The sequence below is a fragment of the Equus asinus genome, chromosome 2, assembly GCF_041296235.1.
Source record: "Equus asinus isolate D_3611 breed Donkey chromosome 2, EquAss-T2T_v2, whole genome shotgun sequence".
Lineage (NCBI taxonomy): Eukaryota > Metazoa > Chordata > Mammalia > Perissodactyla > Equidae > Equus > Equus asinus.
Window position 1 is genome coordinate 9974818 of NC_091791.1, and position 25499 is coordinate 10000316.

At 41.9% G+C, this 25499-nt stretch overlaps 2 protein-coding genes across 14 annotated transcripts in view; one reads left to right on the forward strand and one right to left on the reverse strand.

Annotated features, from left to right (window-relative positions):
- Positions 1-3516, reverse strand: part of PSTK (phosphoseryl-tRNA kinase) — a 21035-nt gene extending 17519 nt beyond the window's left edge. For all 7 annotated transcript variants that reach the window (XR_006514693.2, XR_001396938.3, XR_011493317.1 and 4 more), the window contains exons 1-2: positions 2489-3516; positions 95-386 (exon numbers count right to left, since the gene is read on the reverse strand). Coding sequence is in view for 4 of the 7 variants with exons in the window: in XM_044749341.2 (XP_044605276.1) it covers positions 95-386; positions 2489-2704 (508 nt within the window). In the remaining 3 variants the exon portion in view is untranslated. The remainder of the gene's footprint in view (positions 1-94; positions 387-2488) is intronic.
- Positions 3517-20786: 17270 nt separating this feature from the next.
- Positions 20787-25499, forward strand: part of LOC106826676 (ATPase PAAT) — a 29408-nt gene continuing 24695 nt past the window's right edge. For 6 of the 7 annotated variants that reach the window (XR_011493379.1, XR_011493381.1, XR_011493383.1 and 3 more), the window contains exons 1-3: positions 20792-21170; positions 21852-22055; positions 22856-22925. Coding sequence is in view for 2 of the 7 variants with exons in the window: in XM_044749380.2 (XP_044605315.2) it covers positions 21007-21170; positions 21852-22055; positions 22856-22925 (438 nt within the window). In the remaining 5 variants the exon portion in view is untranslated. Of the gene's footprint in view, positions 21171-21851; positions 22056-22855; positions 22926-23318; positions 24134-25499 lie in introns of those variants that run through there. The other variant, XM_070481626.1, reaches the window with a different exon arrangement.

Consider the following 25499-nt stretch of genomic DNA (forward strand, 5'->3'; position numbering starts at 1 on the left):
AACCTCCAAATCCAATCAAATTCTCACTAAAGAGAGTAGTGATTTTGATATGCGAATAAATATCCCTGTGAGTAAGAAACAAACGTTTAATTACATTTCCGAGCCAGTTGGTAGACTTCATATCTCATACTTTGATAATAAAAGTTGTCATCTAAAATCAAAAACAAAGGTCCAGAAACAGCAGTCTTTGTTAAGAGGTAGCAAGACTGGGCCTCACACGCTGCAGAAGATATCAGATTTTGATCCTTTAAGCAGGTTATAAAATCTTCCCACATGGCTTCAGTTCTGTCGGGAGGGGCAGACATCTGACACCCGTTAATGACAGCCATCAGGAAGTATTCTAGGTACTTCAAGAGTTCCTGTCGAAGCAATTTCCACTGGGATGGCTACAAAAGACCAAGAATTGCAACTTAAATTAGGCTTTGGCCAGTCGGGTGGTCACGGCTCATTGCCACCCTGCCTCATATAAAAATCTGAGCCCACAATACTGACCTATTTGGAGTTCTCTAAACACAACTTGTTTTCTCATGCCTCCATGTCTTCATATACTGTTCTCTCTGCCTGCGAAACTCCTAAACAATGATGTCAGTTCTCTGTGTAGTCTTCTCACACTCAACCTTGCAGAAGGCAGCTCAGACCCTCCCTTGCCTATCATGACACCCTGTTCTGCACATACTGGGTCGCCACTCTGGCAGAGTTTACACTGTTTAGGCATTTATTGGCACACCTCTATGTCCCTGCTAGATCAACAGTCTACTGTATACTCAGCCTCCAGCAGAGGGTCTGGCAACTAATGGTGCTCCAGAAATGTATATTAAATGAGTGAATAAATGAAAGAATAAAAAGCTGTTATCAACCAGGAGAAAGGAGCCAGAGTAAATACCCAGCCAAAATAAAATCTGGCAAAGATATAGGCTGGTTTGCCCTGGAAATGAGAAAAGTTGTGGACAGAAAGAGAATCAGCTGAAAGGTCTATGGGTCAAGATGAAAAGACCTCAGTATAACAACAGGGTTGGAATGGGATAGGGAAAGATAGAGGAAGCAGACTGAGGGAAACAAAATAAATAGCTTGAGAATACAAGTAATCTTGTGCTGCTCAGGTGCCATGGAGAGCACCGACATAGTTATGACGTCAAGGCTGGAGGGAAAACACAAGGACAGATCAGGGTCCCTCTCCTGCCTGTCCATGCCTTACCACATCACTGAGAGTACAGCACATAAAACAAACACATCAGCTAAACCCACTAAAAAGGAAACACAGATCACCTCCTAAAAAGTGAGCCATCCCACCCATGGTGACTAGATGAATCCCACCGCCTTTGTCTGTAGGAGGAGAGTGGAAAAAATATAATAATAAAAGTGAGGGAAAAGCCCAGCAAATACAACAACCTTTGTCAACAACTTTCAGCTTTCTCCAGAGTGGCGGAAATACTAGCATCCAAGTAAATCCAGTGGTTTCAGCGGCCTGATCCTGTATTTACCTCAGAATTAACTAAGAATAAGGAAGCATATAGTTTTGCTGGAGTGGTCCAAAATTTCTCTATATACCAAATGTACTATACGATTGCACATATATACTTATAGAGTGGAATCACATCATATTTGCATTTTATCTGTATGAATTCATCTACACTCGGCACTAAACGACAAAAATAACTATTTAACATTTTTAAAATATTCCAATCAAAGAGTATTTGCTCTAGAGTGAGCATGACATGGGAGACAAGAATCTACTCTTCCCTCAGAGGTCTCAGTTTTCATTTGCTTCTCCAAGGGGAGGCATCTCACTGTGCCAAGTATGACTTGAGGCCTTAAAGAAATGTATGTACTTGGAACATACAAGCTGGTCCCTAAATACAAGCCCATTACTTCATCTGGTGGTCAACTAAGAAACAGCCATCTTTTCCTATGCCGGCAGAGGCAGGTTTACCCTGAATGGAGCTTCGGCCGCCAGGCTCTTCATTTATACAGCCTCTTTCTATCACTGTGGGACGGGCCCTAGCAATTTTGTTACTTATAATCCTGTATTCTTTTCCTTAAAAAGGGTTCTCCAAAGTGTATAAACTTCAAGTCCCACAAAACCTGGATTCACCCGTGGCTGGATGTTAAACTGGCTGCGTTGGAATTTTAGAGAGATTCTGTCCCCCTCCTAAAAACAACCTTCCCAAAGGATTTTCAAGAGTATATCTGACTACAGGGGATTTCCACGTTGCACTCTGCCTTCAGAACTTAACCCAGTCTTAGGACTCCACTGTATAGAATATACAATACATATATGCCCTAAATATATATATATATATACCTCTCAGTGAATTAGTCTATGATGGAGTCAACTCATTCTATGTTAACCCAACTCCACTTTCCCCGAATTCCTGCCTGGGGTTGTACCAGGGTTCCACCTCTCATAGCAGGTAACGCCTAGCCTAGAGCAGAGCGTGTACATTTCCTTCTGCGCCTTCAGCCTAGGCCCCGCTCCCTCCTTACTGACCAATGGCCGTGCGCTCGCCTCCCGGAGGAACGCGTCTGGCATGACGTCATCATAGGCGACGACGCACACGGCCCAGCCTCGCTCTTGCTGTAGCCGGTGGCTGAGGGCCCGTGCGAAGGTCGATTTTCCTGCTGCGGGCAGGCCGCAGAGGACGCAGAGTCCTAGCTTCTGCGGCCCCGTACTGCCCTCTCCTCTGGCGTCCTCGCCGGTCTTCATGCTGCCCAGGGAAACCGAAGGTGACCGGCGACACTGTCTCCGCAACCGTCCGCCCGCTGCGCACGCGCAGTGTTCCTACCGCCCTGCTGCGCCGCCTGGCGCCGCGGTGGAGAAATAGGGAGTGTTGGGATTTAAAAACGATGCGTGGTCTCCTGAACTGCTGGTGCCGACGTCTCTGAGGCGAGCCCTCTAGGATGGGGAGACCACGGCGATGCATTTCCTAACTCCTGGGCGTTTCTCGAAGCGTGCAAGAGGTGGACTTAATCTTCAGTTAGAATCATCCTTCCTGGAGGAAACTTGCAAGCCGTTAGGATTTGCGTCTCGGTTTTGTTACGATGAAGTACCCTGCCCTGGAAAATCCCAGAACAGACTTTGAGCTTCTTCCTCCAGCGCTCTTTGGAATGTCAGTTAGTGGAAATCAAATAGGAAGTGGAGCTGACAATCCAACAACCGCAGTCCGCTGCCCCTCCTAGATGTGATAAGTGGAAGGGCAAAGTAAATAATAGTTGTTGCCCCCTAACGAGTCTCAGCAAGTGTGAGGAAATAAGGCTGGGAAAAGAACATCCCTAGACCTCAATTCCAGTGTATTTATACAGAGGACGGTAGGTATTTTCGTGTTAAAAAAAGGAATACTAAGCTGTCGAGAGGTATTAAACAAATTCCTCTTGTGGGGATGTGGTGCAGAAAAATTGACCAGATTCTAGCTTTCACCTTATTTTAGGGGATTACTTCTTAGTCATAAGGGGTTATGTTCAAAATGTGGTGAACAAGTGAGGTTAGAATCAATGTATACTGGGGCAAAATACAACCAATAACCCAATGTTAAATCTGATATAATTTGTGATTACAGAGCACATACGCATACATTCTTTCTTTCTCTCAGAGCGTTGTGTTAAACATACTCTTCGCTGCATGACGTTTCATTGTCATTGGTCGAGTGCAAGATCCCTTTCCTTAATTTATTATTCCCTTTTATGTGCCATCCTCCACACTCACATCCATTTCCTCCCCCTTCCCCAGGCAACCTTTTTTTTTTTCAGATTATCTTTTAGAAATGTTTTAGGTTCACAGCTAAATTGAGTGGAAGATACAGAGTTCCCATATACCTCTGCCTCCCACCCACCCACTCCCCCCCCCCACCCCCGTCTCCCCTACTATCAACATCCCCCACTACAGTGGTACATATGTTACAATCAATGAACCAACACGTCATTATCACCCAAAGCCCATAGTTTACATTGGGTTCACTCTTCGTGTTATACATTCTGTGAATTTTGACAAATGTATAATGATGTGTATTCACCATTCTAGTGTCATACAGAGTAGTTTCACTGCCCTAGAAATCCTCTGCTCTACCTGTTCACTCCTATCACCTAACTAGCCCTTGGCAACTGCTGATCCTTTAACTGTCCACAGTTTTGCCTTTTCTAAAATGTAATACAGTTGGAATAATACAGCCTTTTCGGATTTGCTTCTCTCGGTAATATGTATTTAGGGTTCCACCATGTTTTTTCATGGCTTGATCATATTTTTTCGCTAACATTCCATTGACTGATGAACCACAGTTTATCCATTCACCTACTGAAAGACGACTTGATTGCTTCCAAGATTTGACAATTATGAATAAAGCTGCCAGAAACATCTGTGTGCAGAGTTTTGTGTGGACATAAGTTTTCAGCTTATTTGGGTAAATACAGAGGAGCATGACTGCTGGATCTTATAGTATGTTTAGTTTTGTAAGAAACTGCCAAACTGTCTTCCAAAGTGGCTGTACCACTTTGCCTTCCCACAATGAGTGAGAGTTCCTGTTACTTTACATCCTTGCCCAGCACTTGGTGTTGTCAGTGTATTAGGTTTTAACCATTATAATAGGTGTGTAGTAGTATCTCATGGTTTTTTTTTTTTATTTTTTGAGGAAGATTAGCCCTGAGCTAACATCTGCTGCCAGTCCACCTCTTTTTGCTGAGGAAGACTGGCCCAGAGCTAACATCTGTGCCAATCTTCCTCTATTTTGTCTGTGGGATGCCACCAGAGCATTACTTGATGAGTGGTGTGTAGGTCTGTACCCGAAATCTCAACCTGTGAACCCTGGGCTGCTGAAGCAGAGCACAGGAACTTAACTACTACACTACTGGGCCAACCCCCTTTTTTGCCCATTTTTAAATTGGGTTGTTCATTTTCTTATTGTTGAGTTTTAAGTCTTCTCTGTGTAGTTGGGATCACAGTCCTTTATAAGTCTTTTGCAAATAGTTCCTACCAGTCTATGGCTTGTCTTCTCATTCTCTTGACAGTGTCTTTCACAGAGCAGAAGTTTGTCATTTTAGTGAAGTCCGGCTTCCTGATTACTTCTTTCATGGATCATGTCTTCAAAGTTGTATCTAAAATGTCATCACCAAACCAAAGTCATCTAGATTTTCTCCTATGTTGTCCTCTGTAAGTTTTATAATTTTGCATTTTACATTTAGATCCATGATTCATTTTACTTTAATTTTTGCAAAAGATATATATATATATATATATTTTAACATATGGATATCCTGTTGTTCCAGCTCCATTTGTTGAAAAGACTATCTTTTCTCCATTGCGTTGCCTTTGCTCCTTTATCAGAGATCAGTTAACTATGTCTGTATGGGTCTATTTCTGGGCTCTCTATTCTGTCCATTGATCTCTTTGTCTACTCTTGCCAATACACTGTCTTGATTACTGTAGTGTTACGGTAAGTTGGGTAGTGTCAGTCCTCTGACCTTGTAATCTCCTTCAGTACTGTCTTGGCTCTTCTGGGTCTTCTGCCTCTCCATTTAAACTTTAGAGTCAGTTTGTCAAGATCCACAAAATAACTTGCTGGAATTTTGATTGGGATTGTGTTAAATCTATAGATCAAGTTGGGAAGAATTGACATTTTGACAATATTAAGGCTTCCTATCCATGAACATGAAATATCTCTTTTTGTTTAATTCTTCTTTGATTTCTTTAATCAGAGTTTTGTAGTTTTCCTCATATAGATCTTGTACATATTTTATTAGACTTATACCAAGTATTTCATTTTTGTGGGTGCTAACGTAAATGGTATTATGTTTTAAATTTCCAATTCCACTTGTTCATTACCAGTATTAACAAAGCAATTGACTTCTCTATGTTAACTGTGTATCCTGCAACCTTGCTATAATGGCTTACTAGTTTCAGGAGTTTGGGGTGATTCCTTTGGATTTTCTACATAGACAATCATATCATCTGCAGTCAAAGACAGTTTTATTTCTTCCTTCTCAATCTATATGCCTTTTATTTCCTTTGTCTTACTGCATTAGCTAGAACTTGCAGTATGATGTTGAAAAGGATTGGTGAGAGGGGACATCTTTGCTTTGTTGCTGATCTTAGTGGGAAAGTTTCAAGTTTATCACTTGGTATGAGGTTAGCTGTAGCTTTTTTGTAGATGTTCTTTATCAAGTTGTGGAAGTTCCTCTCTAGTCCTAGTTTGCTACGAGTTTTTATCATGAATGGGTGTTGGATTTTGTCAAATGCTTTTTCTGCATCTATTGATATGATTATGTGACTTTTCCTCTTTAACCTGTGGATATGATGGATTACATTAATTGATTTTCAAATGTTGAACCAGTTTTGCATGCCTGGAATAAATCCCACTTATTCGTGGTGTATAAATTCTTTTTATACATTGTTGGATTCAATTTGCTAATATTTTGTTGAGGATTTTTGCATGTGTTCATGAAAAAACACACGTTCTTTTCTTGTAATGTCTGTAATGTCTTTGTCTGCTTTTGCTATTAGGGTAATGCTGGTCTCTTAGAATGAGTTAGGAAGTATTCCCTCTGCTTTTATCTTCTGGAAGAGATTGAAGAGAATTCGTATAATTTCCCCCTTAAATGTGTGATAGAATTCACCAGTGAGCCCATCTGGGACCAGTTATCTTTTTTAACAACCTATTTTAGGAAAAAGGATTTTTAAAATTTTTTATCAAAACATTGTTTTATATTTCGGAATTCCAAAATGAACTATTGTGCCTTCAAGTTCAGATGTCCACTATCTAAGAAAAGATGTGCTTTTTAAAGGACAGGTTAAAAAATAATCATGTGATGTTGGCATCCAGCCATAATTAGAATATGCCATTGAGTTTCTAAAGCTTTCTTCACAGAGCTCAGTCTCACCTGAGGCCAGAGAAGGACTATAGTATGATGAGCTGTTTACTGAATGTGTGGTTCTCTTGCATCAGCAGGATGCCAACGTGGTAACATTGCATTTAGTACTAAGACAGAATATTGAGTCTACGTGGGTGGATTTTGCTCTAATAATGGGGCCCAGACTGCTTGGGTATGTGAGTGTATGTCCTGCTGCACACACTCCCTTCTTCCCCCAGCCCCAGAGCTGCCCACTCTACCCTGTTGGGAAGGGAGCTACTCTTGGCTGTACTTCACGCTCCTCTCACCCCAGCTTGGGACCCTCAGAAGTCATTCTTTTATGATGAATGTTCCGTGTGCCTGATTTCTGTGGTCTACTTGTTCCTGCATACAGTAGGGCCAGAACTGGGTGCTTGGTACAACTTGGGGTGAGAAAATAGTGATGTGGGAAAAATTCTCCTGAATTTTGTATAGATTGTCATCTCCATCACCCCGTGTTATCAGGGATCTTTCTCCCAGGCCAGCACCTATCGTGGTTCCCAGTGTTCTCTCTGAGCTCAGTATAGGTTTGGTGAATTGAGCCTGCCAAAAACTTTCTGTGTCAGAAGCCTGGTAGGAACAACAGAGTGGGTAACTGTGGAAGGGGTTAGGGAGAACCCATTTCCCACCAAGAGAATCTGTATGGAAAAGAAGGAGCAGCTGGGCCAGGAATTAGGGAGCAGAGATGTCCTGAGAAGGAAAATGAGTCAGAGATAGACAGGCACCTTCTGGAGAAGTGCAGCTAGGAAGGAATAAATAAGGCAGTGGTATCTGGAAATTACATCAATTTCAATCTAACTGCAGCTGTTACAGATTTAAATATTTATTGCTCCCAGATCAATTTTATTACCTTCCTAAACCTATGTAGTCTACTTTCCCCTTCCTCATTTTAATAAAAAGCAGTACCATCCAACCAGCTAACCTAGGAATCATCCTTGATTCTTCCCTTTCCTTCACCCCCAAATCCAGTTCAATTTGCAAATTTCATTTTCCCTTCAAAATCTATCTCCATTTTCATTGCCCTTTTCATTCTAGGCCGTTACTGATTGACAGTGTTTTAAGTGGAACCACTGTATCCAGATGTGTTTTGAAATTCAGAATTTTTTTGATTTTAGATGGCTAATACATTTAACATGCAGTGGTCTTGAATAGTGGTCTTGGATAGTACCACATAGTCAAATACATTAATATTTCCACATGAAACTTATGGATATCTATCCAACCCAAGGTAACCATCTTTTGGAATCCCATGTTCACCTCTTTTTTGTATCTTATCCTGAAAACTATATTATTTATTTTTAGGAGTTTTTTAAATTATAAAAATGTCATCATACTATTTGTGATCTTCTGGGGCATAATTTTTTCCACTTATTATTATATTGCTAAGAATCACCGATAGTATTGTATATTGATGTAGCTCATTCATTTTGACTAGTGAATAGTATTTCAATATGATAAATATATCATAGTTTATTCATTCTATTGATGGGCATTAGAGTTGCTTCAATATTTTGCTATTGTGAATGGTGCTATGAACATTCTTGTGTATGACCCCAGTTGTATATATGCAACAATTACTGAGTATATATCTAGGTAGACTTTTGCTAGACATTTGCAGTTTAGAAGATAATGCCAAACTGTTTTCAAAATGATTGCATCAGTGTATATTCCTGTTAGCATTTTATAAGAAATCCAGTGGATCTGTATCTTCTCTAACATTTGATATTGACTTTTAGGAATTGAATGGACATAAAATAACTCTTTGTAGTCTTGATTTGCATTTTCCTGACTACTAATGAGGTTGAATATCTGTTTGTTCAGTTTTTTGGCCATGAGTATGTACTCTTCTATGAAATGCATGTTGATTTTTTTTATTTTTTATTTTTTTGAGGAAGATTAGCCCTGAGCTAACATTCACTGCCAATCCTCCTCTTTTTGCTGAGGAAGATTGGCCCTGAGCTAACATCTGTGCCCATCTTCCTCTACTTTATATGTGGGATACCTGCCACAGCATGGCTTGATAAGCAGTGCGTAGGTCCACACCCGGCATCCGAACCAGCAAACCTCAGGCTGCCAAAGCAGAACGTGTGAACTTAACTGCTGCGCCCCCAGGCTGGCCCCAATGTTGATGTATTTTGACATTTTTCTCTTGGGTTATTATTCTTTTCCTATTATTGGAGTTCTTTATCTGTCTTGATACTAATTCTTTGTCAGTTGTGTATAGTGTGAATATTTTCTCCCACTATATTACTTGTCTTCTCACTTTTCTCCTTTGTCTTTTAAGAATGAGTCACATTTTTCCTGTTTCTTTGTATGTCTAGTAATTTTGGATTATATCCTCAACATTGTGGATGATATACTGTAGAGAGTCTAGATTCTTTTATGTTCCAGACAGTTAAGTAGGCATAACTAAAACTGCAAACATGCTCTGCCTCACCTGCATAGGGCAGCAGTTCAAATTTCAATTTGATTCTTTTAGCTTTAGTTGAACTGTCTCCTCTGCATGCATGACTCAGGTCAGTCAGAGATTTAAACAAAATTTATACACAGATTTGGGGCTACCCATCTCTGGCTTTCTTCTTTCTGGGATTTCCTTCCCAAGAAGCCATTTTGAAGTGGATATTTCCCCAAAAGCCTCTCCTCTGGTTCTTCACATCATTAAGATTACAGATTTTTAGCCACCTCGTATGGCATAGTCTTGACCTGCCCTTAGGCTAAAAGCCATAAAAATGGAAAACTCACCTAGTACTGTTCCCTTCATCCAAATGTTGAACTCTCTCCAATGTCTACCTGCTTTCAGTTGCTCTTATATTTTGTCCAAGGTTTATAGTTTTTGCTTATTGGAGGCTTGGTCTGTTAGGCACTACTTACTTAATTTTAAATAAATAGATGTATCAATCTTTAATTTTATAGTTAATGTTTTCTTATGCCTTATTAGAAAACATTTCCCAGTGTCTAAAAGATACCTATGTTTTCTGTTAAGTGTTTTAATTTTTTTATAATTAAGTCCTTAATCCATTTTGAGGTTTTAAATTCAGTGCAAGGTAGGAACATTTCAACATTTCCCATATGGGTAACCATTTTTTCAGCATCATTTATTGAACAGTCTCTCCTTTCCCTACTGATCTGACTTGTTACTTCTGTTACCTATGCATATGTTTTGGGTCTATTTTATTCCATTGGTTAGTGTGTCCCAGCACCAACGCCACACTATCCCAATCACTGTAGCTTCGTAATAAGTTCTGATAGTGGTAGGACAAGTCTTCTCCCTGATCTTCTTATGCAGAAATGTCTTGTCTGTGCATATAGATTTTAAAATCATCACATTTCATTAAAATCTCTTTGTAATTTTGATTGGAATTTCATTGAACCTGTAACTCTATTTACAACATTAAGGTCCAATTACTTATCTCCTAATAAAGTTTTATAATTTCTCCTATAGATGCCATGGATTCCTTTTTAAAAACTTTAATTCCTACTTAATATTCTCTGATAATATTGTAAATTATGTTGTCTCACCAGTTATGTTTTCTACTTCCTGTTCTTGTAAGGAAATGCAACTGACTTTTGTATATTAATCTTATATGCACCTGCCTTGCTAGCTTTTCCTCTTGTTTGTACACACCAATTATTTTGTAGAGAGTGTCTCATTTTGAGTGTGTCTGATGTTTCCTCAAGATTAGATTTAGGTTACGTATTTTTTTTTTTTCTAGCAAGAGTACCACAACAATGATGTATTCTTCTTAAATGAAACGCAATGTTGGTTTTCCCCATTATTGGTGATGTTAACATTAATCAGTTCATTAAGGTGGTGTCTGCCAGGTTTCTCAACTGTGATTCAAATTACTATTTTTCCCTTTGTCATTAATATCTTGTGGAGAGATACCTGGAGACCATGGAAATATCCTGTTTCTCATGAAATTCTCACCACTTTCTTGTCTGATCAATTATATGCATATCTTGTTTTATTGTGCTTCACTTTGTTATGCTTCACAGGTAATGCAGTTTTTTGTTTTTTGGGTTTTTTTTTTTTTTTTTTTTTTTACAAATTGAAGGTTTGTGGCAACCCTGCATTGAACAAGTCTATCAACGACATTTGCTCACTTTGTGTCTCTGTGTCACATTTTTAATTCTCGCAACATTTCAAACTTTATTATTATTATTATATTTGTTATGGTGATCAGTGATCAGTGATCTTTGATGCTGCTATTGTAATGGTTTTGGGGCACCACAAACTGCGCCTATATAAGATGGCAAACTTAATAAATGTTGTGTGTGTTCTGACTGCTCCACCAACCAGCCATTCTCCCATCTCTGTTCTCCTTGGGCCTCCCTATTCCCTGACACACAGAAATATTAAAGTTAGTCCAGTTAATAACCCTACAATAGCCTCGAGGTATCCAAGTGAAAGGAAGAGTTGCATAACTCTCACTTTAAATCAAAAGCTAGAAATGACTAAGCTGAGTAAGGAAGGCCTATTGACACTGGAGATAGGCCAGAAGCTAGGCCTCTTGCACCAAACAGTTAGCCAAGTTGTGAATACAAGGGAAAAGTTCTTGGAGGAAACTAAAAGTGCTACTCAGATGAACACATGAAAGATACAAAAGCAAAACAGCGTTATTGCTGATATGGAGAAAGTTTTAGTGATCTGGAAAGAAGATCAAACTAGCCATACCATGCCCTTGAGCCAAAGCCTAATCCAGAGCAAGGCCCTAACTCAGAAGAAAAGTTTGAAGCTAGCAGAGGTTGGTTCATGAGGTTTAAGAAGCTATCTCCACAACATAAAAGTCCAAGGTGAAGCAGCAGGTGCTGATATAGAAGCTGCAGCAAGTTATCCAGAAGGTCTAGCTAAGATAAGTAGTGAAGCTGGCTACACTAAACAACAGATTTTCAGTGTAGATGAAACAGCCTTATATTGGAAGATGCCGTCTAGGATTTTCATAGCTAGAGGGGAGAAGTCAATGTGTGCCTTCAAAGGAAAGGCTGACTCTTGTTAAGGGCTAATGCAGCTGGTGACTAATTTGAAGCCAGTGCTCATTTACCATTCTGAAAATCCTAGGGCCATTAAGAATTATGCTAAACCTACTCTGCCTGTGGTCTATAAATGGAACAACAAAGCCTGGATGACAGCACATTGGTTTACAACATGGTTTACTGAATTTTTTTTTTTTTTTTTTTTTTAGTGAGGAAGAGTGTCACTGAGCTAACACCTGTTGCCAATCTTCCTCTTTTTACTTGAGGAAGATTGTTGCTGAGCTAACATCTGTGCCAATCTTCCTCTATTTTGTATGTGGGATGCTGCCATAGCATGGCTTAATGAGCAGCATGTAGGTCTATGCCCAGGATCCAAACCTGTGAGCCCTAGGCTGCCAAAGTGGAGCATGTGAACCCAACCACTATGCCACTGGGCCAGCCCCTGTCTTACTGAACATTTTAAACCCACTGTTGAGACCTATTGCTCAGAAAAAAGATTCAAAATATTACTGCTCATTAACAATGTACCTGGTCACCCAAGAGCTCTGATGGAGAAGTACAATGAAATTAATGTTTTCATGCCTGCTAACACAACATCCATTCTGCAGCCCGTGGATCAAGGAGTAATTTTGACTTTCAAGTCTTACTATTTAAGAAATACATTTCATAAGGCTATAGCTGTCATAATAGCAATTCCCCTGATGGATCTGGGCAAAGTAAATCGAAAACCTTCTAGAAAAAATTCACCATTCTAGGTGCCACTAGGAACACTGTTGATTCATAGGAAGAGGTCAAAATATCAATATTAAAAGGAGTTTGGAAGAAGTTGAGTCCAACTCTCATGGATGACTTTGAGGGGTTCAAGGCTTTATTGGAGGAAGAACTGCAGATGTGGTGGAAACAGCGAGAGAACTAGAAGTAGAAGTGGAGCCTGAAGATATGACTGAACTGCTGCAGTCTTACAGTAAATCTTAAATGAATGAGTTGCTTCTTATAGATGAGCAAAGAAAGTGGTTTCTTGAGATAGAATCTATTCCTGTTGAAAATGCTGTGAAGATTGTTGAAATGACAACAAAGGATTTGGAGTATTACATAGACTTAGTTGATAAAGCAGTGGCAGGGTTTGAGAAAATTGACTCAAATTTTGAAACAAGGTCTACTGTGGGTAAAATGCTATCAAACAGCATTGCATGCTACAGAGAAATCATTCATGAAAGGAAGAGTCAATCAATGCGGCAAACTTCATTGCTGTCTTATTTTAAGAAATTGCCACAACTACCCCAACCTTCAACAACCACCCTGATCAGTCAGCGCCAGCACCATCAAGGCAGGATCCTCCACAGCAAAAAGATTATGCCTTGCTGAGCCTTAGATGATGGTTAGCATTTTTTAGGAATATTTTTAAATTAAAGTATGTATTGGGTTTTTTAGGCATAATGCTATTGCACACTTAATAGACCGTACATGTGCACTGGGAAACCAAAAGATTTGTGTGACTTGCTTTATTGCAATATTCGCTTTAATGTGGTGGTCTGCAACCAAACCTGCAATATCTCCAAGGTATGCCTATATAGCTGTGATGATTGTCAAATGGTGACATCACTCAGGAAGTGCAGCCACAGCTGTCATCATTCTGATCCTCAGAAGACACGCAATGAGGTTGGCGAGTAACCCTTCATGGTAGAACAGTCACTCTGCCTTGAACTTGGGGTGAGATGCTTGACTGACCCCACCTTACTGGTTCTATCATTTCTGCCACTCAGGGCCTTGGGCATCTCATAGGACTCTTGCCTCACCTAGGTCTGCTGACTCCTACATAGATTATAGGAGGTGCCCAGCACCCAGTTCTAATTTCACACTCAGCTAAATCTTCCCATTATGGGGGCTGTTCATTCTGTTCTTCTCTTAAGCACTTTCAATTCACTTTGATCCAGTTTCCTTCGTTTTCCAAACATGTGAATTGTCCTTAAGGGGAACTCTATTCATCTGGGAGCAAGTGAGCAGAAAAAGCAATGTGTGACAACTCTCGGTTTAAGTTTCCTGGTCTATATAATATATGATGTCCTCAAAAGGGCATTTAGAAAATCTGAGATTCCACCTTCTGACATCCTCAGTATCTTCAGAAGCAGGTTTTCTCCTCTGGTTACTTTAACACTGTTTTCTGCAACTCAGCACCCAAGTTCTTTAATCACTAACAGAAACTGCTAACATTCTAGATGCCAAAGCTCAGATTTTAATCACAGCAATGGCCGTAAAACCCCACTCTTCACTGTTGCCCATCCTCTCTTTTCCAGGCTAATTTCTAGAGCTAAGCCTTTTGAAGTCCCTTTCTAGTCACAAACAGACTTTCACCTTTAAAAATACCTTGAATTGGGGGCCGGCCCCGTGGCCAAGTGGTTAAGTTCTCGTGCTCTGCTTTGGCAGCCCAGGCTTTCGCCAGTCTGAATCCTGGGTGTGGACATGGCACTGCTCATCAATCCATGCTGAGGCAGCATCCCACATGCCACTACCAGAAGGATCCACAACTAAAAATACACAACTATGTAGCTGGGGGCTTTGGGAGAAAAAGGAAAAATAACAAAAATACCTTGAACTGCTTTACCTTAACCCAAACATGGCTTTGCCAGCATGGCATTGTTCACAAGCTCTTACTTCTAGTTGCTGTGAAGATTAACTCAAACATGTTATTTCATAGCCTAGCAGACATTTAATAAATACTTGGCCCTTAGACTGCCACCCATTTATGGGCCTGTGAAAATTAACTGCCTTACTTTACTCTCCAGTGAGGTATTGTTCACAACTCCTCTAAAGTTTAGACCAATGTAAAACATAAGCTTACTGCCTCCTTTTCTATACTCACCATCAATGTCATTTCCAGTTGAATCATCTTCAAGTCACCACCCTTATCTTCCTATTGAGTTTTTTAGAAACTTAACAAAGATATCCTCAAATGTGAGCCAGATACTCAAACATTACCAGATCTTGAACTAATTTTACAATATCTAGTGTTTTCCTGATTTCCCAAAGACTGCTCTGCTCCTGGTATTGTGAGGTCGAAAGCAAGTAAATTACCCAACGTGCTAAAAGTGGGTACTTAGACCCAGAATAATCATCGATCTCATTAACCCTAAGAACCACCAAAGTGTATGAGGAAAGATCAAAGGTACAAGAAGCAGTTCTGCTAAGATAAAGGAGGATCTGAATGCTATCAATTTCTGGCTCATAGCAACAATGAGAAAACAGATTTCAACTCCTTGATTTCTTAAACTTCTAAAATAACTTTCTTGGAAGAAACCAATTCCTAAAGATTTCCAGAGCTTTCTCACTGTTTCCTTACTTCCTATCACTGTGTTATATGTTTAAAATAACTATAAAGACGTTTAAAACAATCAAAATCCTCAACAGTTTAATAAATGAGCACTGTATTTTAACACTGTGAAAGTTATTCAATGTTCACTTGATATTTGTGTACCAAATACCATGTTAAGTGCTGGGGATTCACAAATAAAGACATCTCCTGCTGTTAGAAAAAGCTCATAATTTATTTAAGGAGAGAAAGTGAGAAAAATGTCCGTGGCACACAGAGATAAATATAACTACAAATTAAGAAAACTTTCCCTGGCTGTTCACATTATGTTTTATATAAAATCACAGCTATCAAAGGTACCACTGGTAGAAAGGATTCTATAACTTCCTTAACCTGCAATGCAATAGTTCAACTCATCCCTGGAGGGATGTTAATAAACATACCTCAAAATTCTATACTTTTGCATAAATATGGGTAATTTTTGTAGGAAATATGCAATATTCAAAATAAATTGTAAACACATTATGTAGAACTTTTGATGGGTTACTTCTTCAGAATGTGCGAGTGTCACAAAAACAAAACAGAAAATGGCAAAATACATCCTATAGTTGATTTACCTGGGATGCTACTTTCCTTCATTATTAACTTACCAAAAGAAGAGTTGGTTCATCTAGACCTTAAAACTCTAGGTAAACAATCTAAGTCACTGCCGAGTTCCCAAGAATGCAGGATAAAACAATCTCATGAAATGGGTCCATTATGAAAGTTCATTTTAAGCCAGGTATTCTGAAGCTAGAGTGGAGTTTTCCAGATATTTGTTACTCAATACTCGTTACCTTTGCAATCCACTCTGTTGGACTCATTCACATTAGTGTATATTACTGTAGATCCAAGCAGAACAAAGTTATTAATTTTTGTCTTTTTTTTTGGAGGAAGATTAGCCCTGAGCTAACTACTGCCAATCCTCCGCTTCTTTCTGAGGAAGACTGGCCCTGAGCTAACATCTATTCCCATCTTCCTCTACTTTATACGTGGGACGCCTACCACAACATGGCTTTTGCCAAGCGGTCCCATGTCTGAACCCGGGACCCGAACTGGCGAACCCCAGGCCGCTGAAGCAGAACATGTGAACTTAACCACTGCGCCACCGGGCCAGCCCCGATTTTTTTAAATTAGGAAGACAAAACCAAATAAACAAAAGCTCTTTGCAGTTTTCAATAATTTAAGGGGGTAAAGGCTCCTGAAACCAAAGTTTTAAGAATCTGTTATAAGACCCACAGTTACCAACAAAACATGGATATGTGATCTCTACTTACCTCACCACTAATATCTATATGTGTATTTTTAAAGAAATCTTTCCCCTAATTTTATTTCTTAATTATTCTCTTTACTAAGACTCTAGGGCAGTGAGGGCAGACAGACATAGGGAAGCAAAAAAAGCATGTAACAATAGTGTGGGGTTCTTTTTTAAAGCCACGCTCACTATCCCCTAATAAAATTCTACTACTCTCCTCACTTAGGATTAATTGCTGTTACTAATGAAAGAATGTTCAATTCTTGACATATACTGATGACCACAGCTGTGTCGGGGCCACCAAGACCACCCTCAGGTTCAGTGATTTGCTAGGACTTAGAAAAGCTGTTATACTCATGGTTATAAGTTCAACATGGCTATGAGACATAACCATGTCTTGTGGCTAACTGTGTGTGCCATATAACAGATTTTTAAACATGAACAGACACAGATTAAAATGAGTAAAGCAAAAGCACATAAGGCAGAATCCAGGAGAGACCAGGTGCAAGCTTCTGGCTGTCTTCTCCCAGTGGAGTTAAAGGACAGCACTTAATCCTGCCAGGACTGATGTGTGACAACATGTGCAGAGTACTGCCAATCAGAGAAGTTCATCCAAGTCTTATGTCCAAGGTTTTTTATTGGGGGTCAGTCACGTAGGCATAGAGCACCCAAGTGCTGACATGAGTTGCTCAGTCTTTAGCGCCTTCGGAGGTCAAACCAAGAGTGTGGCCCCTCACCATAAATCACATTGTCAGCATAACCTAACTTGTGGGGCCCAAGGCTCCTATTATAAAGACAATCTTCAGGCTGGCCCTGTGGCCAAGTGGTTAAGTTCGCGCGCTCCACTTCGGCGGCCCAGGGTTTCACCGATTTGGATCCTGGGCAGGGACATGGCATCACTCATCAGGCCATGCTGAGGCGGCAGCCCAAATGCCACAACTAGAAGACCCACAACTAAAATATACAACTACGTACTGGGGGGATTTGGGGAGAAAAAGCACAAAAATAAAAAATAAGGACAATCTTATCAAGCAGAATATTCCAATGGCTTAGAAGATATTTCAAGGAGCCGGTCAAGAGCCATGTCTTTCTTTGGAATGTCCAAATTTTGAAGATCCCAAACTTCTCGAGTTAACCCTTTACTGCACAAAACAGCTTTAGAATAAGGTGTCACATAGGTAATAATCATGGATGTGAGCACAGATTCAGCTATAGATCAAGAGCTTCCCCACCATTTCTACATTTCCTCAGAAAGGCCAGGCTGTATTGAAAACCGTATAGAGTCCAGCAATGTTGCTAACCAGAACAGAGGTTCTAAATGAGGTGGGGGTGGGGAGCAGCTATAAATGAAGTTAGGGGAAAAGGGTAGGGAGGCTCCTCTTTCTTTTCCACTCCTTCCTTAATTGCAGGTCCAGCACTGACAAAGAGTGAGAAGAAGGAATTCCTGGCAATCACGGGACCTGCAAGGACCAGAGGAAAAGGGAAGGGAGGAGAGGAGGTACAACCCAAGTGGTACTGGCTGAGAGGGTAAGTTAAATTTCCATAACCACCTTGCTGGGAAGTATACTCCTGGGTATCAGGCAGAGAATACACAGTAAGAATTCGCTATACTTAAAATTAGGATGGTCAACATCTAAATTGTTGTATTACTAACTGAAAAGGCCCAAGAAAATTAATACCCCAAGTCACTTTTTTCTAAAATATATCTTTCAAACATGCATTGGCTCACATTCTGGAAACAGATCTGAAATAAGCTCCTAAAGAGCATATTGAGTTCTGATGTAATAATGAGCTATAACAAACTTTAAAATAGATGAGTAGGGGCTGGCCCTGTTGCAGAGTGGTTAACGTTCCTTGCTCTCCACTTTGGTGGTCTGGGTTCATGGGTTCGGATCCTGTGTGTGGACCTACTCCACTCATCAGCTATGCTGTGGAGGCATCCCACATACAAAATAGAGGAAGACTGGCACAGATGTTAGCTCAGGGCTAATCTTCCTCAAGCAAAGAAAAGGAGGACTGGCAACAGATGTTAGCTCTGGGCAAATCTTCCTCAGAAAACAACAACAAAATAGGTGAGTAAAAAATTGCATGGTTCATCTTATTTTAATACTCATATTATTTAAATTTAAATTTAAACTTATTTAAATTAAATTTTAAAAATTTAAAAAAATTAAATTTAAACTTATCTAAATACTCATCTATTCTAAAGTCTGTTATAGCTCATTTATACGTCAGAACTCAATATGCTCTTTAGGAGCATATTTCAGATCTGTTTCCAGAATGTGAGCCAAACAGCAATCTCAGCAAGCCTACAGATGGTAGGGAACACAAATACGTAAACTGATAAAGTCTGAAACCACAAGAGAATTACAGTACCTAACAAAGATTCCTTCCTTGACCAAACTTTACTCAGCCTCCTGAACCTTCTCCTAGGCTCATCTGTGTACCTCCTTGTAAAATCCAGTTTTAGCAAAAACCCTTAGTCAGTTTAGCAAGAGTCCCCCATCCTCCAAATCTGATCACCCTTAATATCCAATCAGGTGCCGCAACCTCCACCATCCTGCCAGTGTTGTCTGATCACTCTGGCCTCTGTTCAGCAAAATTTGTTAGGCCAGATTAGTCAGAACCCCCTTGACCCTTAATGTTTCCTCTTAGTACTTTTCCACCCACTAACCCCCTACCTTTGGCTATAAATTCCCACTTGTCCATGCTCTATTTAGAATTGAGCCCAGTTCTATACTGAGGTCTTTTCCTCTACTGCAATAGTTTTAAATAAAATCTGTTTTTACTGTCCAGCTCTGGTTTTTCTTTGACATACCTAAAAAGTGTTAGGTATAGTACAGAGGAATTATTCTATAGCAGAGTGGATATCTGCTTGATTTTGAGTGATAAACAGGATTCCCCCTACTATCCAAAAGAAAGGGCATTCCAGGTAGAGAAAAGCATATGCAAGGGTTGGAGGAGGCAGGGAGGCAGGGAGGAGTCAAGAGTACACAAGGCTTTGTGTGCTGTGCTAAACAGTAAAGATGATGGTGACTCAGTCAGGAGCATCAAGCACCAGAAGGAGCAGAGGGCAGTGCAGAAGATGTAAGGAGGTGAGGAGAACGAAGTCTAATGACAGTAAAGAAACTCCTGGAATTATTCAAACGAAAGCTAGTGCCCAAAAAGAGAAGCAGCCGAGATGGAGACAGACAGAGGTTCCCTTTAAGAAAATCAAGACTTAGCGATTTATTGGCTGTACGGGAATGAAAGAAAAAGGAGACCACTGCAGTCCTTAGTTTTCTGATTCCTGGTCATTCAGCCTTATTTAAGGAAGTCAACAATCTCAATTTAAGGATCTCGCTCCTTAAATTGCAGATTGGTGTTTGTGAAGAAGAGCCTATTTTCCTTTAGACTGTCCAAATACGTTAATATGAATGAAAATTAATTTATGAACAGAGGAAGCAGGACATACAGGACAGAAATACTGACGTAGACAACCTAGAATGACTCTGGAGTAGTAAAACAATCTTTGCAAACTAGGACCTTTACAATTAAGGACTTAAAAATCCGACGTTCCACTTTTCTATAATCTAATTTGCTTTTTTCTTTGAAAAGAGGGAAAACTTATCCGCACAGGCCTCTTTAGGAAGAGGATGGATAACGGTAGTGGGGAGGCACCATTTACCTTCCTACCCCGCCAGGCATCCAGAAAGTTCCATCTGCTCCCACTTCTCTGGCCCCAAAGCTTCAAGGTCCTTCAGTGCCCAGCTCAGACTCTACTCCACCAGAGACCCCGGGCCCCGTTTCTGCTCGCTCTCGCCAGGTCCAGGAGAGCAGAACGCGCAGTGCGGGCCCCCCTGCCCTGGGTCTTTCTCCATCTTCCGTCCAACCCCGGCGACCCTGGTTCCTGCGGCCTGAGAGCCCCAGGTCCGCCGTCTCGGCTGCACCCCGGCACGGTCTGCTGGGAGCCAGAGGCCCGGGCCCCCGGCCCCCACGCTCAAGCCTCCCCCTGACCACCCTAGAGAGCCAGAATGTACGTGGGGAGGATGACGAGGGAGAGGACCACCCAACTCCGGGGCCGCCCCGCCGCCCCGTCGCCCCGTGTAACCGCTTCCCATCCAGAGGCCTTGAGGGTGGGGAGGACGGCCTGCAGGTCACGTGGCGGACGACACCACATCTACCTGACGACCGACTCTCCTCATTGGAGCAACCTTCCCCGGCCGCCTAGCAACCGCCGGCCACACCGCCTGCTATTTCTCCGCGGCAACGTCGAAAAACCGCCCCAGCTCCCGCGCGCACCGCACCACGCCTGCGCACAGCTCCAGCGGTAGGCCGAGCGCCGTCAGTACGCATGCTCCGCGCTTGAGCTCGCCCCGCCGGTTTGGAAGCCTGTTGGCATGCGCATGCGTGTCTGCAGTAGGAGTTTCTCTCCCAGCTGGAGCGGGTAGCGGCGGCTCTTGGGTTTGAAGCCAGGCGAGCTGGAAGTTGCTCTGCTTCTTCTCTTCCACTGGGCCCCGGCGGAAACCCAAACGCTAGAAGAGAGGTTCCGGGGCCGGCCTGGGCTGGAGCCGGCACGATGGAGAGCGGGAGCGGGGACGCGGCACTGACCCGCCGCCCGATGCTGGCCTCTTCCTGGGATGCCGCATGCGGGGCCCTGGCCCAGAGCCTCCATCTCGCCCGGGCTGGTCCCGGCGCCCGGGACTTCGACTGGGAGGAGCTGCTGGCGCCGCCTGCCCCGGGGTGCGCCGGGCCGGTGGGACTGGGGGTGACGCTTGGTGACAGCCACGCTCCTGGGGGAGCCTTGAGGGGCGGCGGGGGCAGTGAGGGAGAGGGTGCGGCCCGGGGTCCCTGCGGGAGCAGAGCGGGCGACAGGTGTCTGCGGGCGGCGAGGGCCGGCGGCGGGGGCGGGTCCGCGGGCCGGCGGCTGCCCGGGGCGGGAGCGTGGGGCGACCCGCAACGCGGCGTCTCGGCGCGTCCCTGAGGCGGGCCTGTGGCCCCGAGGGCCCTGGCGGCCTCGGAGTCCGCGCCCTCCCGCCGACCCGCGGAAGCCCCTGTCGGCCGGAACGGGCGGGAGCGCGCCAGCCGTGGAGGAGCCCCGCCGGCTTAGCTGGAAAGACGCCCCTGTGCCTCGTGCCCTGCTCCGCGCTGCTGTGCGCGCAGGCGGTGCCGGTGCAGTTTCTGTGGGAATGAGAACAGTTCCAGGGCGTTGCGTAGACCGTCGGTGACGCAGGACCCGGTAGCGGGGAGGCCCCGATGCCTGCAGCCCCCGTGTCCGTGTAACAGCGTGTGGGGGCGCCCGGCACGGTGCTGGACCCCAGAGGCGGAGGGACGTGAGCTGGGAGAGGTCCGCGGCCACGAGCGCGTTATGGGCCGTGTTCGCAGGACGATCCTGGGTGACGTTTCGAACACCTTGCTTTTCAGGCCGGACCTGGTGGTTTTGAGGAGCAGCCCGAGCGGCCGGGATGGAAACCCCTGCTTCCTTTACCTGCGATGTGACCCCGAGGGCGGGGAAGAAATCGCTTCTGTGGGCGTTTTAAGTTCCGCCCGAAACATGGAAGTGTACTTGGGAGAGGAGTACTGTGGAACCGGCAGGGGCCAGAGTGTTCGCGGTGCTCTGGGCGGCAGGTGGGCGCCTTCCGCGTGTGGGCTGATCGTCCGCAGTCGTGTGTCTGTCGTCCTCAGCTTGTGCGGCGTTTATTGCTTCTCATATTGGCGCCAGACATCAGGGCAGAGAGAATCAAAACATAGCAGCAGGCGTAGAAATTTAGGTCTTTAGGGATCTTAAAGACCATCTAGATGAGCTTTCTCATTTCTGTAAATGTGGAAATATGGAGCTAATAAGGGGAGATGACTCGGTGGGGGTCCTACTAGTTGGACTGTTTAGACTGGAGAGCTCAGTGCTTGTTGCTGCTTTTTGGCTTTCTCCCTGAACTCACAATGGTCTGTTTTCCAGAATTGAGTCTGGCAGTCAGTCTGGAACTTAGAAAACATGTTTTTGGAAAGAAGCCCATTACAAATGGTGCCCGGCCCAAGACTGTGCCACACCGACGTGTGTAACCCCTAATTCAGCATGTTGTAGTTTGGTTTTTGTCTAGGCTTTTATACAAAGATTCTACCCTGATTTCTTCTTAATGTAACTCAAAATATGGACCATTTTGTATACTGTGCATATTGAAAATAGTAGCTACGTTTATTAAGGTTTACTATATCTCTGTGCTACATGATTTGATATAGATTATCTGATTTAATTCTTTCCCACAGGCAGAAACCAGTGCTTATAACCAGGTCACTTAAGTAGGGGCCCCCAAACTCTGTCCTTTACCAGACAAATTGAATCTCAGGATTTAAGTAATGATCTGGAAATAATTCATTTTTAAATGTAACTATTAAAAATTAAAATAATTTAAATTCTATTTTATTTTTAGTGAACATGAAATTATTCTCTACAAAAAATATTTAAAATTGGAGTCCTCCACTCAGGCTTGTAAAATAAAGGTAGGTCATCACTAAATTTTAACTAATTTGACAACTGCAAATGTTTTTGTATAATTTGTACTTATTTTCTGTTGGTTTGGTAATACAGTTAATCCAACTTAGTTCTTGGTTATCTTTATATAAAACTATTGTGTCAAGATAACCACAACCATGTTTGGCTTTGTTGTATTAAGAAAGATGGAAGGGAATTAGAAACGTCATAAAGAAGAGCTTCTAAAAGTTAAAGGGATTTTGGACTGTGTCTTAAGTGTGAAAAACGTAGAGGTGAATTTCAGTGATGTCGCTAGAGTCCAGGGGAAGGGTACTGGGCTGGAAGTTGTAGGCCCAGAATATTAATTCTGCTTTGTTGCCTACCAGCTGAGTGACCTGGGGCAAATCTCTTTATCTCTTTAGAACTACCTCATGGATAAACTAGAAGACTACAAAAAATAAATCCTTGCCATGTACATGAATGTTTGTGGTATCATCATTCCTAACAGCCAAAAGGTGGAAAAAATGCAAATATCCATCGCCTAATGAATTGATAAACAAAATACAGTATACTCATACAATGGAAAAGTATTCAGTCATAAAAACAATGAATTATTGATACATACTACAAACATGGATGAACCTTGAAAACATTATACTACATGAAAAGTTGGTCATAAAGGACCACATTGTGTATGATACCATATCTGTGTAGAAGGCCCAAAATAGGCAAATCTATAGAAACTGAAAGTAGATAGTTATTGTCTAGGGCTGGGGAGCAGGAGGGGAGGGGAGTGACTGATCATAGGTACAGGGTTGCCTTTTGGGGTGATGTTCTAAAATTGTGGTGATGGTGTGGTGATTCACAACTCTGTGAATATACTAAAATCCATTGAATTGTGCACTTTAAATGAGTTAATGGTTTGGCATGTGAATTATATGTCAATAAAGCTGTTTTTAAAATTTTTTTTAAAAAGAAATAAATCTTTATAATCTTGTTATCGCCGAATTACTTCATACAGAGTTATAAGACTTGAGAATAAGGGGTCGGCCCAGTGGCACAGCAGTTAAGTGTGCACGTTCTGCTTTGGCGGCCTAGGGTTCACCAGTTCAGATCCCGGGTATGGACATGGCACCACTTGGCAAGCCATGCTGTGGTAGACGTCCCACACATAAAGTGGAGGAAGATGGGCGCGGATGTTAGCTCAGGGCCAGTCTTCCTCAGCAAACAGAGGAGGATTGGCAGCAGATGTTAGCTCAGGGCTAATCTTCCTCAAAAAAGAAAAGACGAGAATAAGAAAAAAATAAGTGATTTTCACAACAGGCAGGTAGCAAATTTACAGAATTGATTATTCCAAAATATTGTGTTAGATAGTATATATTAATAGCTTCCAAATGTATTTGAATAAAGTCATTCATTCAACATGAAATATTCATTCAACAAATATTTGAGTGCCTACTGATGCTAGATGCTCTACCAGGCATGTAGGAATTAGCAGTAATATAATAAACTGGAATGAGTGCCCTCATGTTGGTTGTATTTTGTAGTGGGTAAGACAGAAAATAAGCCAACTCAACAAGTAAAATAAGTACTATATTCAATGGTGAGAAAGGCTATGGGGATTAAAAAGCAGAAAAGGGATAGTAGAGAGATTAGGAGGTAAGTTATAAATTTAATGAGGAGATTCCTTGATTGTTGCTGACAGTCACCTCTTTGGTGCCACACTCAGAGTTCTTGGATCATGGGTCTGGTTTGACCTGTGTCTTCGTGTTACATATGGTTCTGTTTGTGTCTCTAAAGGTATTTTTTGTAACTGCTCTGTGGAAGTACATGGGAGTGCAAAGGGTTGTTTCATCGAGAGAAATCTTAGGGCTTGCTAAAGCTTGTTCTGGGGCAATAGCATATGAAAGTGAAAGATAATAGTTACTGATGCATATTTTTGAGCACTTAGTGGTAGGTGTTGGGAATTTTAACACATAATCATCAGGCAACTATGTGAAAGCATTGTTACTACCCTCCCTCATTTTATTTCTGACTGAGGTTTTGGTCTTTGCTCAGGGTTGCACAGGCTCTAAGTAGCAGAGTCATCATTGAACCGAGGTCTGTCTGATTCTAAATCCTGTTCCCTTTCCACTTTGCTACTCTGTTGTCCGTATCACACACAAAATGTCTTTTGGTTCAGAAACATGGATGAAGTGAGGCACCAGAAAGCATTGGACAGGACAACACTTTAGAAGCCAGAAGAGCTAGGTTCCAAGCTTGACTTTTACTAATTGGGTAATCCTGTCATAAGTTAGAAAATCACCCCGACCTCATCTTTTTTATCTATGAACCAGCAGGTTATGTTAGACCATCTGGACTTTCCTTTATAATTCTAAATTCTAAAAGGCTGACATATTTAGTATTTCAGTAAATACTTTGAAAGGGCTTCTGAGCAGCCTTATTTTGTATTAAATAATAGTATAGCTGGCTATGGTATGTTAAGGTCTTGGATTGGTATAGTTTATTTTTATTCCTTAATTCAGTAAATGAAACTTTATTTTAGCCGCTTTTGTATATTCTATGTACTTTTTCCGTCTAAAAATAACATTTTTTTAAATGTA